Source organism: Triticum aestivum, chromosome 4B, assembly GCF_018294505.1.
Source record: "Triticum aestivum cultivar Chinese Spring chromosome 4B, IWGSC CS RefSeq v2.1, whole genome shotgun sequence".
In the NCBI taxonomy this organism is placed as follows: domain Eukaryota; kingdom Viridiplantae; phylum Streptophyta; class Magnoliopsida; order Poales; family Poaceae; genus Triticum; species Triticum aestivum.
In genome coordinates this window covers 493,826,024-493,838,492 of record NC_057804.1, presented here as the reverse complement: position 1 = coordinate 493,838,492, position 12,469 = coordinate 493,826,024, and the positions used below count along the sequence as shown (strand labels likewise).

The 12,469-nt window shown below is 44.4% G+C and overlaps 2 protein-coding genes across 2 annotated transcripts; one reads left to right on the top strand and one right to left on the bottom strand.

The window, feature by feature from the left end:
* Positions 1-660: 660 nt before the first annotated feature.
* On the top strand, positions 661-1,858 carry LOC123095040 (pathogenesis-related thaumatin-like protein 3.5). Its single transcript, XM_044516873.1, has 2 exons — positions 661-855; positions 945-1,858. The coding sequence occupies exons 1-2, from the start codon at positions 816-818 to the stop codon at positions 1,685-1,687; spliced, it is 783 nt and encodes a 260-aa protein (XP_044372808.1). The 5' UTR covers positions 661-815; the 3' UTR covers positions 1,688-1,858.
* A 1,745-nt stretch (positions 1,859-3,603) lies between these two features.
* LOC123095039 (calcium uniporter protein 2, mitochondrial) lies at positions 3,604-4,856 on the bottom strand. The gene has a single exon (XM_044516872.1). It carries the CDS (start codon positions 4,790-4,792, stop codon positions 3,746-3,748), a length of 1,047 nt encoding a protein of 348 aa, XP_044372807.1. The 5' UTR covers positions 4,793-4,856; the 3' UTR covers positions 3,604-3,745.
* Positions 4,857-12,469: the final 7,613 nt, after the last annotated feature.

The following is a 12,469-nucleotide window of genomic DNA, read 5'->3' as shown; positions in this document are numbered from 1 at the left end:
TTAAGGAGATTGTGGCAAACTCTCTGGCAATGAAAACCAAAAAACCGGTGCGAAGAAAGAAGTGGGCGGGGCACTGCTTCTCAGCTCAGGCCATTACCTTCATAAAAAACAAAAAAAGCTCAGGCCGTTCTCCAACGGCGCGAATCGAAAAATGCCAATGGAGGCTGAGCTCATATACAGAACTTGGTATTAAAATAACATTTTACACAGCGCATTTTTTATTGCGTTTTTTAATACACATGTACATGTACATAACACATGTGGAAAATTTTACAGCATTATACTTTCACACGTGGCGCACAAAAATTTACAGCACACATGCCAGATGACCTGTGCGCTTTTTGTCTATGGCGGATATGCTGGGCCGAGATGTGCTGCAGGCCTGCAACTAATCTGCTCTAAATTGCAATCTGTTGCCTTCGCAAAAAGAAAAGCATTGAAATCTGTTACGCCTTTTTATCGTACACAAATTGTCACGGATTTCTCGCCTGGACTAAGCGCCACTACCAGTACCGCCACGGCACCTAAACTCGCGCGTACATGGGCGATGGCACGAGGTGGACACGACACCGGGCGTTAGTCGTGCGTCCCTCCAAATTCTCAACGAACTCCGATATCTCCTCCCGAGTTCCCACCTAATGGCCCCCTCACACCGTACACGTCTGTATAAAGCACCATTCAAAAAAGGCGTAGTATCTGCCGAATCACTTCACTAATCTTGCGTCCCTCTTCCAGCTGCAGCTCTGTCCAAGCGATCGATCGTCCGCTGTCTGTCCAACGAGCTCTTTCTAGCTCGATCGAGGCACGCCATTGCCATGGAAGCCGCACGGATCGCGTCCTTTCTGCTCCTCCTCGGTACGTCTGCGAGTTCTTGGTTAGACGAAGTTCAGGTTGTTGCTGCATTCGCACTGACCGTGTATCTGCATGGTAACGTCTCCGTGCAGGGGTCGTTTGGTCACGCGCACAGCCCGGCGCCGAGGCGGCCGGCACGACGGTCTTCACACTGCGCAACAACTGCACCTTCACGATCTGGCCGGCCACATTGTCCGGCAACAGCGCCGTCGCCGTCGGGGGCGGCGGCTTCGAGCTCGCGCCGGGCGCCAACGTGTCGTTCCCCGGCCCGACGGGCTGGTCCGGCCGGCTCTGGGCGCGCACCGGCTGCGTCGCCGCCGCCTCCGGCGCGTCCCTCGCCTGCGCCACGGGCGACTGCGGCGGCGCCGTGCGCTGCACCCTGGGCGGGGCGCCCCCCGTCACGCTCGCCGAGTTCACCCTCGGGGGCGCGGACGGCAAGGACTTCTACGACGTGAGCCTGGTGGACGGGTACAACGTCGGCATCGGCGTGGCGGCCACGGGCGCCAGGGTGAACTCCTCGACATGCGGCTACGCCGGGTGCGTGGGCGACGTGAACGCGCTGTGCCCCGCGGAGCTGCAGGTGGCCGGCAAGGAAGGGGACCAGGAGGGGAAGACGGTGGCGTGCCGGAGCGCGTGCGAGGCGTTCGGGACGGCCGAGTACTGCTGCACGGGCGCGCACGGCGGGCCGAACAGCTGCGGGCCGACCAAGTACTCGAGGCTGTTCAAGGCGGCATGCCCCGCCGCGTACAGCTACGCCTACGACGATCCCACCAGCACCTTCACCTGCGGCGCCGGAGCGCAGTACCTCATCACCTTTTGCCCGGCGCAGCAGTAGTCCGGCCCTTCGATTTTGGCTAGTAGTGTCGTTCATTCATCGTTATGGTGTCTCGATTTTGGTTAGTACTATCGTTCATCCGAATTACCAGATGTTTATTGGTTTGGTCGTGTCAATATGTATGCTTTTGATTCATTCATTTCAAAAAAAAAAGAAATATGCTTTTATTCATTGGGACTTTGCACAAAATAGATGAATTTATTTGTCACATGATTTTTTTTCTGGGTATGGTTTGATGATTTTTTGTCCTCATGGTCTAGTGCAAAGCACCCTATTTCTCGTTTTAAGCGAGCACAGGGGAAGCCTCGCGTCGGGAAGACCCCAGATGGGCCGGCCCAGCAGAGCGGGAGGCTACGGCCTGTTTTTTTTGTTTATGTTCTCGTCTTGCTTTATTTTTGTACTTTTCTTTATACTTTACAATATTCTACATATGTATAAAAAAACACATTTCAACAATACATTTGAAAAATGTGGATGAGTATTCGAAAATACTGAATAATTAAACAAGTATTAAAAATTGTTGAACAGGTATTTGAAAAATTGTAGAACAAGTATTTCAAAATATGGAATAAATATTACAAATATCAAATAAGTATTTGAAAATGTTGAGTAAGTATTGTAAAATATTAAAAATATATTTGAAAAATGTAGAACATTTATTTGAAAAATATTGAGTAAGTATTAAAATGTTGAACAAGTATTTTAAAAATATTGAATAAGCATTTGGAAAATACTGAACGTTTATAAAAAATGTTGATCACTTATTAAAAGAAAATTCTGACATATATGAAAATGCAGAGTAAAAACAAAAATAAACATAAGAAAAAACAAAAATGAAGAAGAAAAAAGAAAACCAAACAAAAAAGGTATAGATAAATCCCGAACGTTCGGAATTTAAGCATGTCATCCCGAACGTTTTTTGATGCCAATTTTAGTTGCTGCGAGGTGTCAACTTTAGTTGTTAACACATGGCAACTTTGTTCCAGTTCGATTTTTTGTTAAAAAATTGCCGTGTTTGTCAACATCGCCTTAACTAAAATTCTCATGAAAAGAGTTCGGATTAGCATGCTTAAAAGTCGAACGTTCGGGACTTATTGAGGTCCAACAAAAAATAAATAAAGAACAGCGAAAACCACTCAGACGCCGTTGCTCGAAAGCTGGAGACCACAATTTGATTACCTGGCATGCTCTATTTCCTTTTACTGTGCATATGCGGCCTGATTAGTGTCGACCCTTCAGCAAGTGATCCTCTTTCAACTCGCTTAAGGCGAGAAATAGCTCTCGCGCTAGTGCACTGCTTCCAGAGATTTTTTTTCTCTTTGTACAAATCCTGGGAAGAGAAGTTGGCCTATGAACAAAACCAGCGGGACGGGCCATCTCAGTCCATTCCAATAGCGTGTACTGTGTATAGTCCTGGCCATGGGCCGCCCGGCCCGGACAGCCCGGCCCGAAAAAGCCCGGCCCGACGCTGCTCCCGGGCCGGGCCTAGGCCTAGGTTTTGAGCCCGAAGACTAGGTCGGGCCGGGCCTGAGCCCACTGTTTATGCCATTTACTGAAGAGGCCCGGCCCAAGGCCCGAGGCCCGACGTGTTTTTGCTGTGATGGGCCGGGCTTGGGCCTGAAAACTAGGCCCGACAGCCGGGCCGGGCCGGGCTCGGGCCTGAGTTTTCTACCTCGGGCTTGGTCAGGCCCGGCCCGGAGGATGGCCAGGTCTAACTGTGTACACGAGTTGTGACAGGCTGACACCCCAAAACGGAGATGTTTTTCCTTTGAGAATCAAAACAGAAATTTTCTCAACAAAAAAATAATCAAAACAGTGCACGTTCACCTTTTTGAACATAAAAATGTTCGATTCAGTTTTCACGATAAAATGGTGAATTTTACCATCACTATACAAGTTATAAACAAACTCAAACATCGGTGAATTTTTTGTGCCATGGATCATGAATCGGTGAGTCCAGATAAGCACTGGACTCTACAATCTACACGTCTCAAACTAGTTTTTTGTACTACGTCTCAAACTAGTTAGTCTGTACCAGAGTTCTTTAGAAGAACGGCGCTACTGATGTACGTGCGTGGCGTGCCTAAACACGTCGGCATCGCACTCGCCATGATCGCTTTGTGCCACAGAACCGGACACGCCGCGCAGCTCCGCTTGCTTCAGAGCGTTGTACCGGGCGACGTCGAACTGGCGGGCGCGCATGAGGCGGCGCTGCCTCGTCGCGAAGCGGCTCCGGTAGAAGCCCTCGAAGGACGGCTCCGTGGCCGTCCTCATGAAGAAGGTGTAGCCGGACATGAAGTAGATGGACGTGACGTAGAAGCACACGGGCTCCATCACGTCCCACGACAGCTCCCAGAAGGTGAGCCGCATGAACCCCAGCGTCTGTGCCGCCAGCAGGCCCAGCCCGCACCACAGCTCCCGCCGCACCTGCGCCGCCGCCTTGGCGTCGATGGCCGCCTTCTGCCGCTCCAGCGCCCGCAGCTCCAGCTTGCGCGCCTCGACGTCGTCGCCCGCGGCTGCTGCTCGCGCCGGCGACGGCAGCATGCTCCCGATCGCCTTCGCAACCTGGTCGGGGCGGAGGAAGACGGCGTCGGCGAGGACGATGACGACGCCGGACTCGTCGAGCGCCACGGCGAGCTTGCGCCCGCCCTCCTCGCCGCCCGCAATGTCGATGCAGAGCGCGGCGTACTCTGACCTGGACACGACGCTCTCGGGGTTGGCCCTCAGCGTGGCGCGCGCCGCCTCCATCTCCGCCGCCCTCGCCACCTTCCTCGCCTCGTGCAGCGTCACGCCCGTCTCCCCGGGCCTCCACGGCACGGCGGCAGGCGGCGGCGTGAGCCCGTCGACGAGGCGGTTGAACAGCTGGTCGCCGACGGGGAAGGCGGGGAAGCAGTGGTGCGGGAGCGGGACGGAGACGGTGGAGTAGCGGGCGGTGGCCGGGCGCGGGCGCAGGAATGCGAGCGTCGGGCAGTCCTCCACCACCGGCAGCGTCCGGCGCGCCGGGAGAATGGGAGGCGGGGGCTTGGGCTTGGGCACGGCGGCGGCGCAGGTGGCCGCGTTCTTGGCTGCCCATATGCTCCGTGCGATGGTTCTGCGGAACGCCATTTTTCTTGGTGGCACGAGTTTTCCCGGCTTTGTGGTACGTGACAGAGACGAGAGCTCGAGCTGGGATGTTTGGTGGGTGAGCCGGAATGGGGGAACGGGGCGGGGTATTTATACCGGGCTAGTGTGACGCGGCGGATAGAGCCGCGTTTTACTAGCCGAAATCCAGGCAATTAAAAACGAGGAATGAATGTGGCGCTGACATGGATTCATCGGCTAGCTAGACGCGCGATTTAGAGGCCAGCTCGTCGGAGCTGGAGACATGTGGTAGTGCTGACTAATTCAGATGGCGACGACACGTATGTCGTGACTCTGTGCGGCGAGAGGTCGTACAAAAATGTGACCAACGCGTTAGGCGAAACCGCGAACTGCAAGTTCGTTTAGTTTGTTTTTCTTTTCTTGGAAACCCGGTCAGCTCGGCACGCAAGTCAGATGGAGCATTCCAAACAAACATAACATACTACCTTATTCAGCTTGTTGCTTATCTTGCTGCGAGGAGATATTACCGCTACGCTTACGCAAAGTTGTAAGTAGTAACCGTGCACGTGTTTCAACCATAGTTTAGAAACAAATGAAAACGGGAATGAAAACATGAGGTCGTTAGCTTCGGAGTTAGAAAAGGAACAAACATCTGTTTTTTATTTACAGTTACTAAAAAAATGCTTTACTCCATGTGTTTCTTACTGTCTTGTTGCCATGGGAAAAAATTGTAATAATTTTAAGAAAAACTATTGTGTATATTAAATCAAGCATATTACAAAGGCATATAAATAACAGTGGGATTTCTTTTAAAATTAAACATTGTGTTTTTTTTGCAAATAAAACATGCACATATCAAGAGCAAAAGACATGGCGCACCAACATGTGGTTGGATGGTTAGGAGACAGTGGTATCCCTAGTCCACCACGGTTCAAGTTCTAGACTTGACGCTCGTGCTTGCATTTTCACCTTTCCGGCGATGTGCGTTTAGTGGGATGAGACGTTCCCGTCAACTATGAAGGCGTCTATGGTGATTTAGTGGGAGCAGACGTCCCTGTCGACTACGAAGACGTCTGTAGCGATTTCATTAATCTCAAGATCATGTGCCAGCTCAGTCTCTCGAAGGGGCTTGTATAGGTTGGGTGTGTGTACGTACTTGTTTGGACAACTTAGATCAAACTTATCTCAAATAACTTGTGTTTACTATATTGGTATAGATTTTTTTCCGAAAAGGGACGCTTTATTACTTAAAAGATTTAAGCATTACACCCGGCCTCTGCATAACTATGATGCACACAGCCAAACAAGTTTTCTCACGCAAACGAAAATTAAGGAGGCGAAATACAAAGAAACATGTAGAGTCTATATAATGCCTAAAGCGGAGGTGGGCCAATCCTAAGATCATGCTGCCACCCATGTTGGGTAAAAGTATCCATCGCCGTATCCTCCAATCGTGTACACACCTTCGTAAACAGGTCTCGATTCTCCACACGTTGTAGAGAGGACCATAAACGAAGATGGTACATCCGTAGATAACCTGCATCAGAGAAGTACTTTTATTGTTCAAAACCTTATCATTTCTACATAGCCAAAGCGACCAAATAACGGCAAGCGCTCCCACCCTAAAAATAGTTCTAAACCTGTAATCAGTCCCATGTAACCAGTTGCCAAATACATTAGCAACACTATAAGGAGGATACAAGCCAGAAGCTATCTGGATGACTGACCATATAGAACGAGCCAATTTGCATTGGAAGAATAAATGTTTTATTGTTCCATCATGGTGACAAAAGACACATTGCGGACTTCCATGCCAATTTCTCTTAATAAGGTTATCTTTAGTAAGAATGACTTCGTGACGAAGATACCATGCAAAGACTTTATTCTTTAGAGGTATCTTCATCTTCCAGATGGCATTGGGATTTCTTTTTCAAAGGATAGACTTCTATTTTGATAAATTATAGAGAACCATGATCCGATTGTCCAAAACTTGATAAAACTCAGATGCGATCTGATATTCATAAAAAAGTATAGATATTTTTTTTGCACAATAACCAAAATCCCAAACCAAATGAAGTGTAGGTTGATTTTGATGAAATATGAGGTTTATTTTGCAAATATGTTGAATCTTGCCAAACAATGGCTATCTTCTATCAGTGATTTCGTCAATATTGAAATTGCGGGGCTTCGGTCTTTTATGACGTGTTGTGAGTGTGTGATAGTGTGCTTGTGCACCTATATGCCATACTCTCTCGAAACAGACTTTCGCCCGCTCTGTAGATAAAGCATAAATCAAAGTACACGCTTAAACGATACAAGGTAGTCATATTTTCTAGGATAAAGAAGTAGTATGCATATTGCTATCTACTAGCAAAAAGGTCCGAGCGTTGCAACGGAAGAGAAAAAATCACATGCCCCTAGCAAAATATGCTAGCTCACAACATCTGTGTTTTCTATTATCTATGGATACTAAAGATGGATTGCCACTTAGGCTCGACAAGAGACCTTTTATGGAAAAGGAGGTTTGTTTATGCAAAATTCATGTCAGACATCCCATTGCCATGTGCTCGAACAATTCTCCTACGCGGAGAAGAAGATGATAGTCACACCTTCTATCTGTTTCGAGAAAGTTGTCATGTGATCCTGCGTGTAGTTGATGGTTGTGGGTTCAATGCCTGCTCGTCGCATCTGCGGGCTCATCAACCTGTGAGCGGCGAAGCATCACACTTAGATGCGCGAGAGCAATTCGCCGGTGCAATTGAACGTTTCAGTCCTGATTCTTCCCTGATGATGAAATATGCAGGACTACTAACTACATGAACTAATATTTTATGTCTCTCCGGTGCTTGCTTTTATTTTGAGTGGTCTCTCCCGTGCTTGCTAATTCATTGGAAGGCGTCTGTTCTGTTTTCATCATATGTTTGTTTATTCCGGAAGCCACTTGTTGATATTCCAAGTAACCTATCAACATATATAAATTGGTGGAAATTGGTATGAGATAGCAAGGTGAGACTATAATTTGTATATTCTTTTTTTAGAATCATTTGTATATTCTTCTAAACACCCTCTCTCTTTTTACCGAGGTGATAAAATGCCCTGATTCCCACAAATTCCAAAAGATTAGCTCGATCATAGCCCATAAGAGAAGGCCCATAACAGAAGGATAGTGCTACTCACAAAAAAAAGTGTAGATCGACGGTCGAGGCCAGCGTCTTACGTACGAAGGGGAGGCTAGCGTGTATTTATCGCGCGTGCGTGCTTCAAAGGTTTCTTTTGTTGTTGTGAAAATATCTTTAAGATGAGAGGATTCCTTCCTTACAATTTTCAAAGAACTATAGTTAGGTCACCTAGTTAGCTTGAATGCTGTCTTTCTAAGCGGGCGAGGTTCGATTCCTCCTTCCAACATAATTTCTCTTTGAACCCAGTTTCATTTATCTACAACGCAAATGACAAAACAGAATGATGTACGAAAATAAAATAAAATAACACATACGAAACACTTTGATGACGAAAAAAAGTGGAGAAACAATCCTCCTTTTAATATTTGGTAGAGATACACATTTTCTCAGGTCTTTTTTCATATATAGGAGTAACATGTTATATTTTGAGTTTGTGTTTTTTTCTCATGTTTTTTTTCATATATAACATGTTATTTTTTGAGTTAGTGTTTGAAAGATAAATATTTGGAGTTAGTGTTTGAAAGTTAAATATTTTGAAGACCATTTCATATGTAACATGTTATATTTTGAGTTAGTGTTTGAAAGTTAAATATTTTGAAGACCGTTTGAGAGAACCGGGGTTCGAACCTGCGTCTCGTGGATACAAGACAGACGCACCAGCCAATGCACTAATTAAGTCCGTCTGTTACCAAAGGGACACCGCTGGTACATAAACCAGGGTCCAGGGCCACGAAAAAAAAAGAATCGTTTTTCCTCACTTATAGGTGGCATTGGTGGGTAATATTTAGCAACTTTAGAGGCAAATTAGGTGACGTACCACCAGAAGCAATAGATGCTTTATTATTATTATTATTATTATTATTATTATATATTATATATAATATAATATATAATAATAATAATAATAATAATAATAATAATAATAATAATAATAATAATAATAATATAGGGGAGACATACAGTATGATTTTAGGTCGTCCGTCATTTCTATCAGGGGGCACGGCCAAATATTTTTGTAATTCAAGGGACAAAACTTATGCCCGTGCTGATCTGTACCCCGGTCCGTGGACTTAAGCACTGTGCACAATATATATACCCGCGTGTGTGTAAACCTATATAAGCAAGAAAGGCATGTTTCATGTTTATCCTCGATGGGAAAGCTGGATGACATATGTATATGTCCGGGAGTTGAGTTCTGGACTGAACATCCTCATCGCCTACCAAATGTTTCTCTTGGTTGTAAGCAAGTCAAACAAGTTTCTCGATTGCTAAGTGTCAGCAAGCTAATATTGGATAGGCATGCCGGCATTATTTTACGCTAAGTTTTCCCTAATCACAGCAATTATGCAGATACAATAGTATTTGTCATTCTAAATGGCTGAGTACGTGGAAGCATGCAAAAGGAGACGAAGCTATCAAAGCTATATATTCCTTGTTATCAGATCAGACAGAGTACGCACGCGGTGCTTGGAAGGTCGCAACTGCAATCCACAACTTGCTAATGCTAGCTAGATGATGACGATGATGCGCACGATCAATCAATGGGTTACTGGAAGGCTGACCATTTGATCGGGTTCCATCAAACCTTCCAGGATGTAATGCCGTTAAATTGTGATGGATACTCCTTTAAGGACACCCCCCCCCCCCCCCCCTTCTTTTTTTTGCTGTAACCCTTAAGTAAAACTTACCAGAAGTAGTAATGACATGGAATTCACCTTTATTTAAGTATCAATGGTTTCTCTGCTCACACTTTAGGACCACGTTTTATTCGTTTGTTGCTTTACAAAATAAAATAATAAACTGGCTAGCTCTAATTTATGACCCTTCACATTTACAAAGATCGTCCTAATCCTCGGAGGCATCATAATATGCAATCTCCTTTTATTGTGATGTAAAAGGCAATAAGGTGAGTCACATATTTGTATAGAATAAAATTTCTGCATTGGACTTTGAAATATGCTATTTGGTCATACAACACCATAAACTACAAAACAATTACTTTTTCTTGGGACTTCCAAAGCTACTGCAAATACACCCTACAAATATGAATTGGTGGAAGTTCAGCACTCCCTCCATTCAGAAATATAATATGTTATGGATATTCTAATATGAATTACATACATACTGAAATGGGTGAACAAACACACGAAAACGTGCATATATACATCCGATTCAGAAATAAGTTAGGACATCTTATATTTGTGAACGGAGGGAGTAATAAAGTGTTTTGTGAGGCTTCTTGTAGTTTGATAGTTTTTCTGTTCATTTTCTACACGTGGAGGAATAGGGCACTGGTCTCAAAGAGCCCTGTTATCGAGGATGACTTTACCACGTGCATATTCATGTGGAGGTGATTTAGCAAACTAATTTATCTCTCTTTTTCTTCACTACTGTATATATAGCTGCATTGATGTTGACCATGGAGAAACTATATGTGTATTGGTTATCACTGACATGATAATAGAAGATTGGGTCTCACTATACGCTAACAACTTGTACGACGAGTGATGTCAATAGGCTACTGGAAGGTTGATCATTTGGTTGGTTCCATCAGCCTTACAAGATGTAATATTGTGAACATGTAACGAATCCTTCCATAAGAAAAACTTACTAGAAGTAGTAATGATATAGAGTTCACCTTTATTTAAACCTCAATGGTTCGTTCGACCGCACTTTAGCAACATGTTTTATGGGTTTCTGCTTTACAAAATAAAATAAGCTAGCTAACTCTAATATGTGGCCCTTCACATTTGCAAAGGTCGTCTTAATCTCTCGATGCATCATAATATACATATACACAGTCTCTTTTTGTTGAGACAGAAAAGGCAATAAGTGGAGGAAGAGGGCACTAGTCTCAAAGAGCCTTGCTCTCGATGATGATTTTCCCACGTGGGTATTCATGTCGAGCTGATCTAGCAACTAATTCTTTCTCTATTCTCAGCTACAATATATAGACGCATTAATGCTGACTATAGAGAAACTATGTGTGTATTGGTCATATCACTGTCATGAAAATAGAAGCTTGGGGCTGCCCTATACGTTAACGATATCTACGATGTGTGATGTCAATAGGCTATTGGAAGGCTGATCATTTGAATGGTCCCATTAACCTTAGATAATGTAGCACGGTGAACTTCTAACAGATCCTCCTTTAAGAAAGACTTACTAGAAGTAGTAATGATATGGAATTGACGTTTATTTAAACCTCAATGGTTTCTTTGATCATACTTTAACATGTTTTTTTGTTTGTTGCTTTAGAAAATAAAATAATAAATTGGCTAGCTCGAATTTTTGGCCCTTCACATTTGCAAAGATCATCTTTAATCTCTTGAGGCATCATAATGTACATATAAGAAGTCTCTTTTGTTGAGATAAAAAAGGTAATTAGGTGAGATATATTTGTATAGCATAAAGTTCCTATACTTTTTTTCGATAAAGGGATTTTCATTGAATTAAAATATCGAGTTGATACAGAAGCATCAAAGATCACCCGGCCTCTGCATAGCTAGATGCACACAGCCAAAAGTTCGAAGAAGTCTAGATCAAAAATAATATGGCTAAACAGCCACAAGTAAAAAATAAAACAAGCTTATATATAGCGGGGCCAACCCAATTCGAAGATCACACCATCATCCATGGGGGTAGAAAATCTCCCTGGCCGAACGCTCCAGCCGTGTAGACGCCATCATAAAAAGTTCTCTGTCCTCCGGCCGCTGCAGGATAGACCACATACGGAGCCATCGCGAGCATATATAAATAACCTGCATAGGAGAAGAAATGCATTTACGGTTAAAAACAATATCATTCCTAGTGAGCCAGAGTGCCCAACATAAGGCAGCCGCCCCCACAAGAATGTGTTTAGAAAATTGTTTATCTATTCCCCTCAACCAGTTGCCGAACATATTACGTGCACTACGTGGGGGGTATAGATTCGAAGCAATTTGGACAATGGCCCATACCGATCGAGCAAACTTGCATTCAAAAAATAAGTGCTTAATCGACTCATCATGGTGGCAGAAAACACATTTTTGCAACCTGGCCAGTTTCATCGTGCCAAATTGTCCCTAGTTAAGATAACTCATTTAGTGAAAAACCATAAGAAATTTTTCACTTTTAGGGGAATCTTAAGCTTCCACAATTTCCTATTATCTATTGGGGAATCTTAAGCTTCCACAATTTCTTATTATCTATTATCTATTTCCGATAAAGTTCCTATACTGCACCTTGAAATATGCTGCTTGGTCATTCTAAAATCGTAAACTACAAAATTATTATTTTTCTCCCAATAATTCCAAAACTATTGCAAATACAAAAAAATACAAATCGATGGAGGGTTAACCCTTAAGAAAGTGTTTCATAAGGCTTCTCTACATGTGGGGGAAGATGGCACTCGTCTCAAAGAGCCTTGGATTCGAGGATGGCTTTGCCACATGGAAAATCATGTGGAGTTGATCACGCAGATAATATCTTTCCCTTTCCTCACCCTATTATATATAGTTGCATTATTGTTGACTACGGAGAA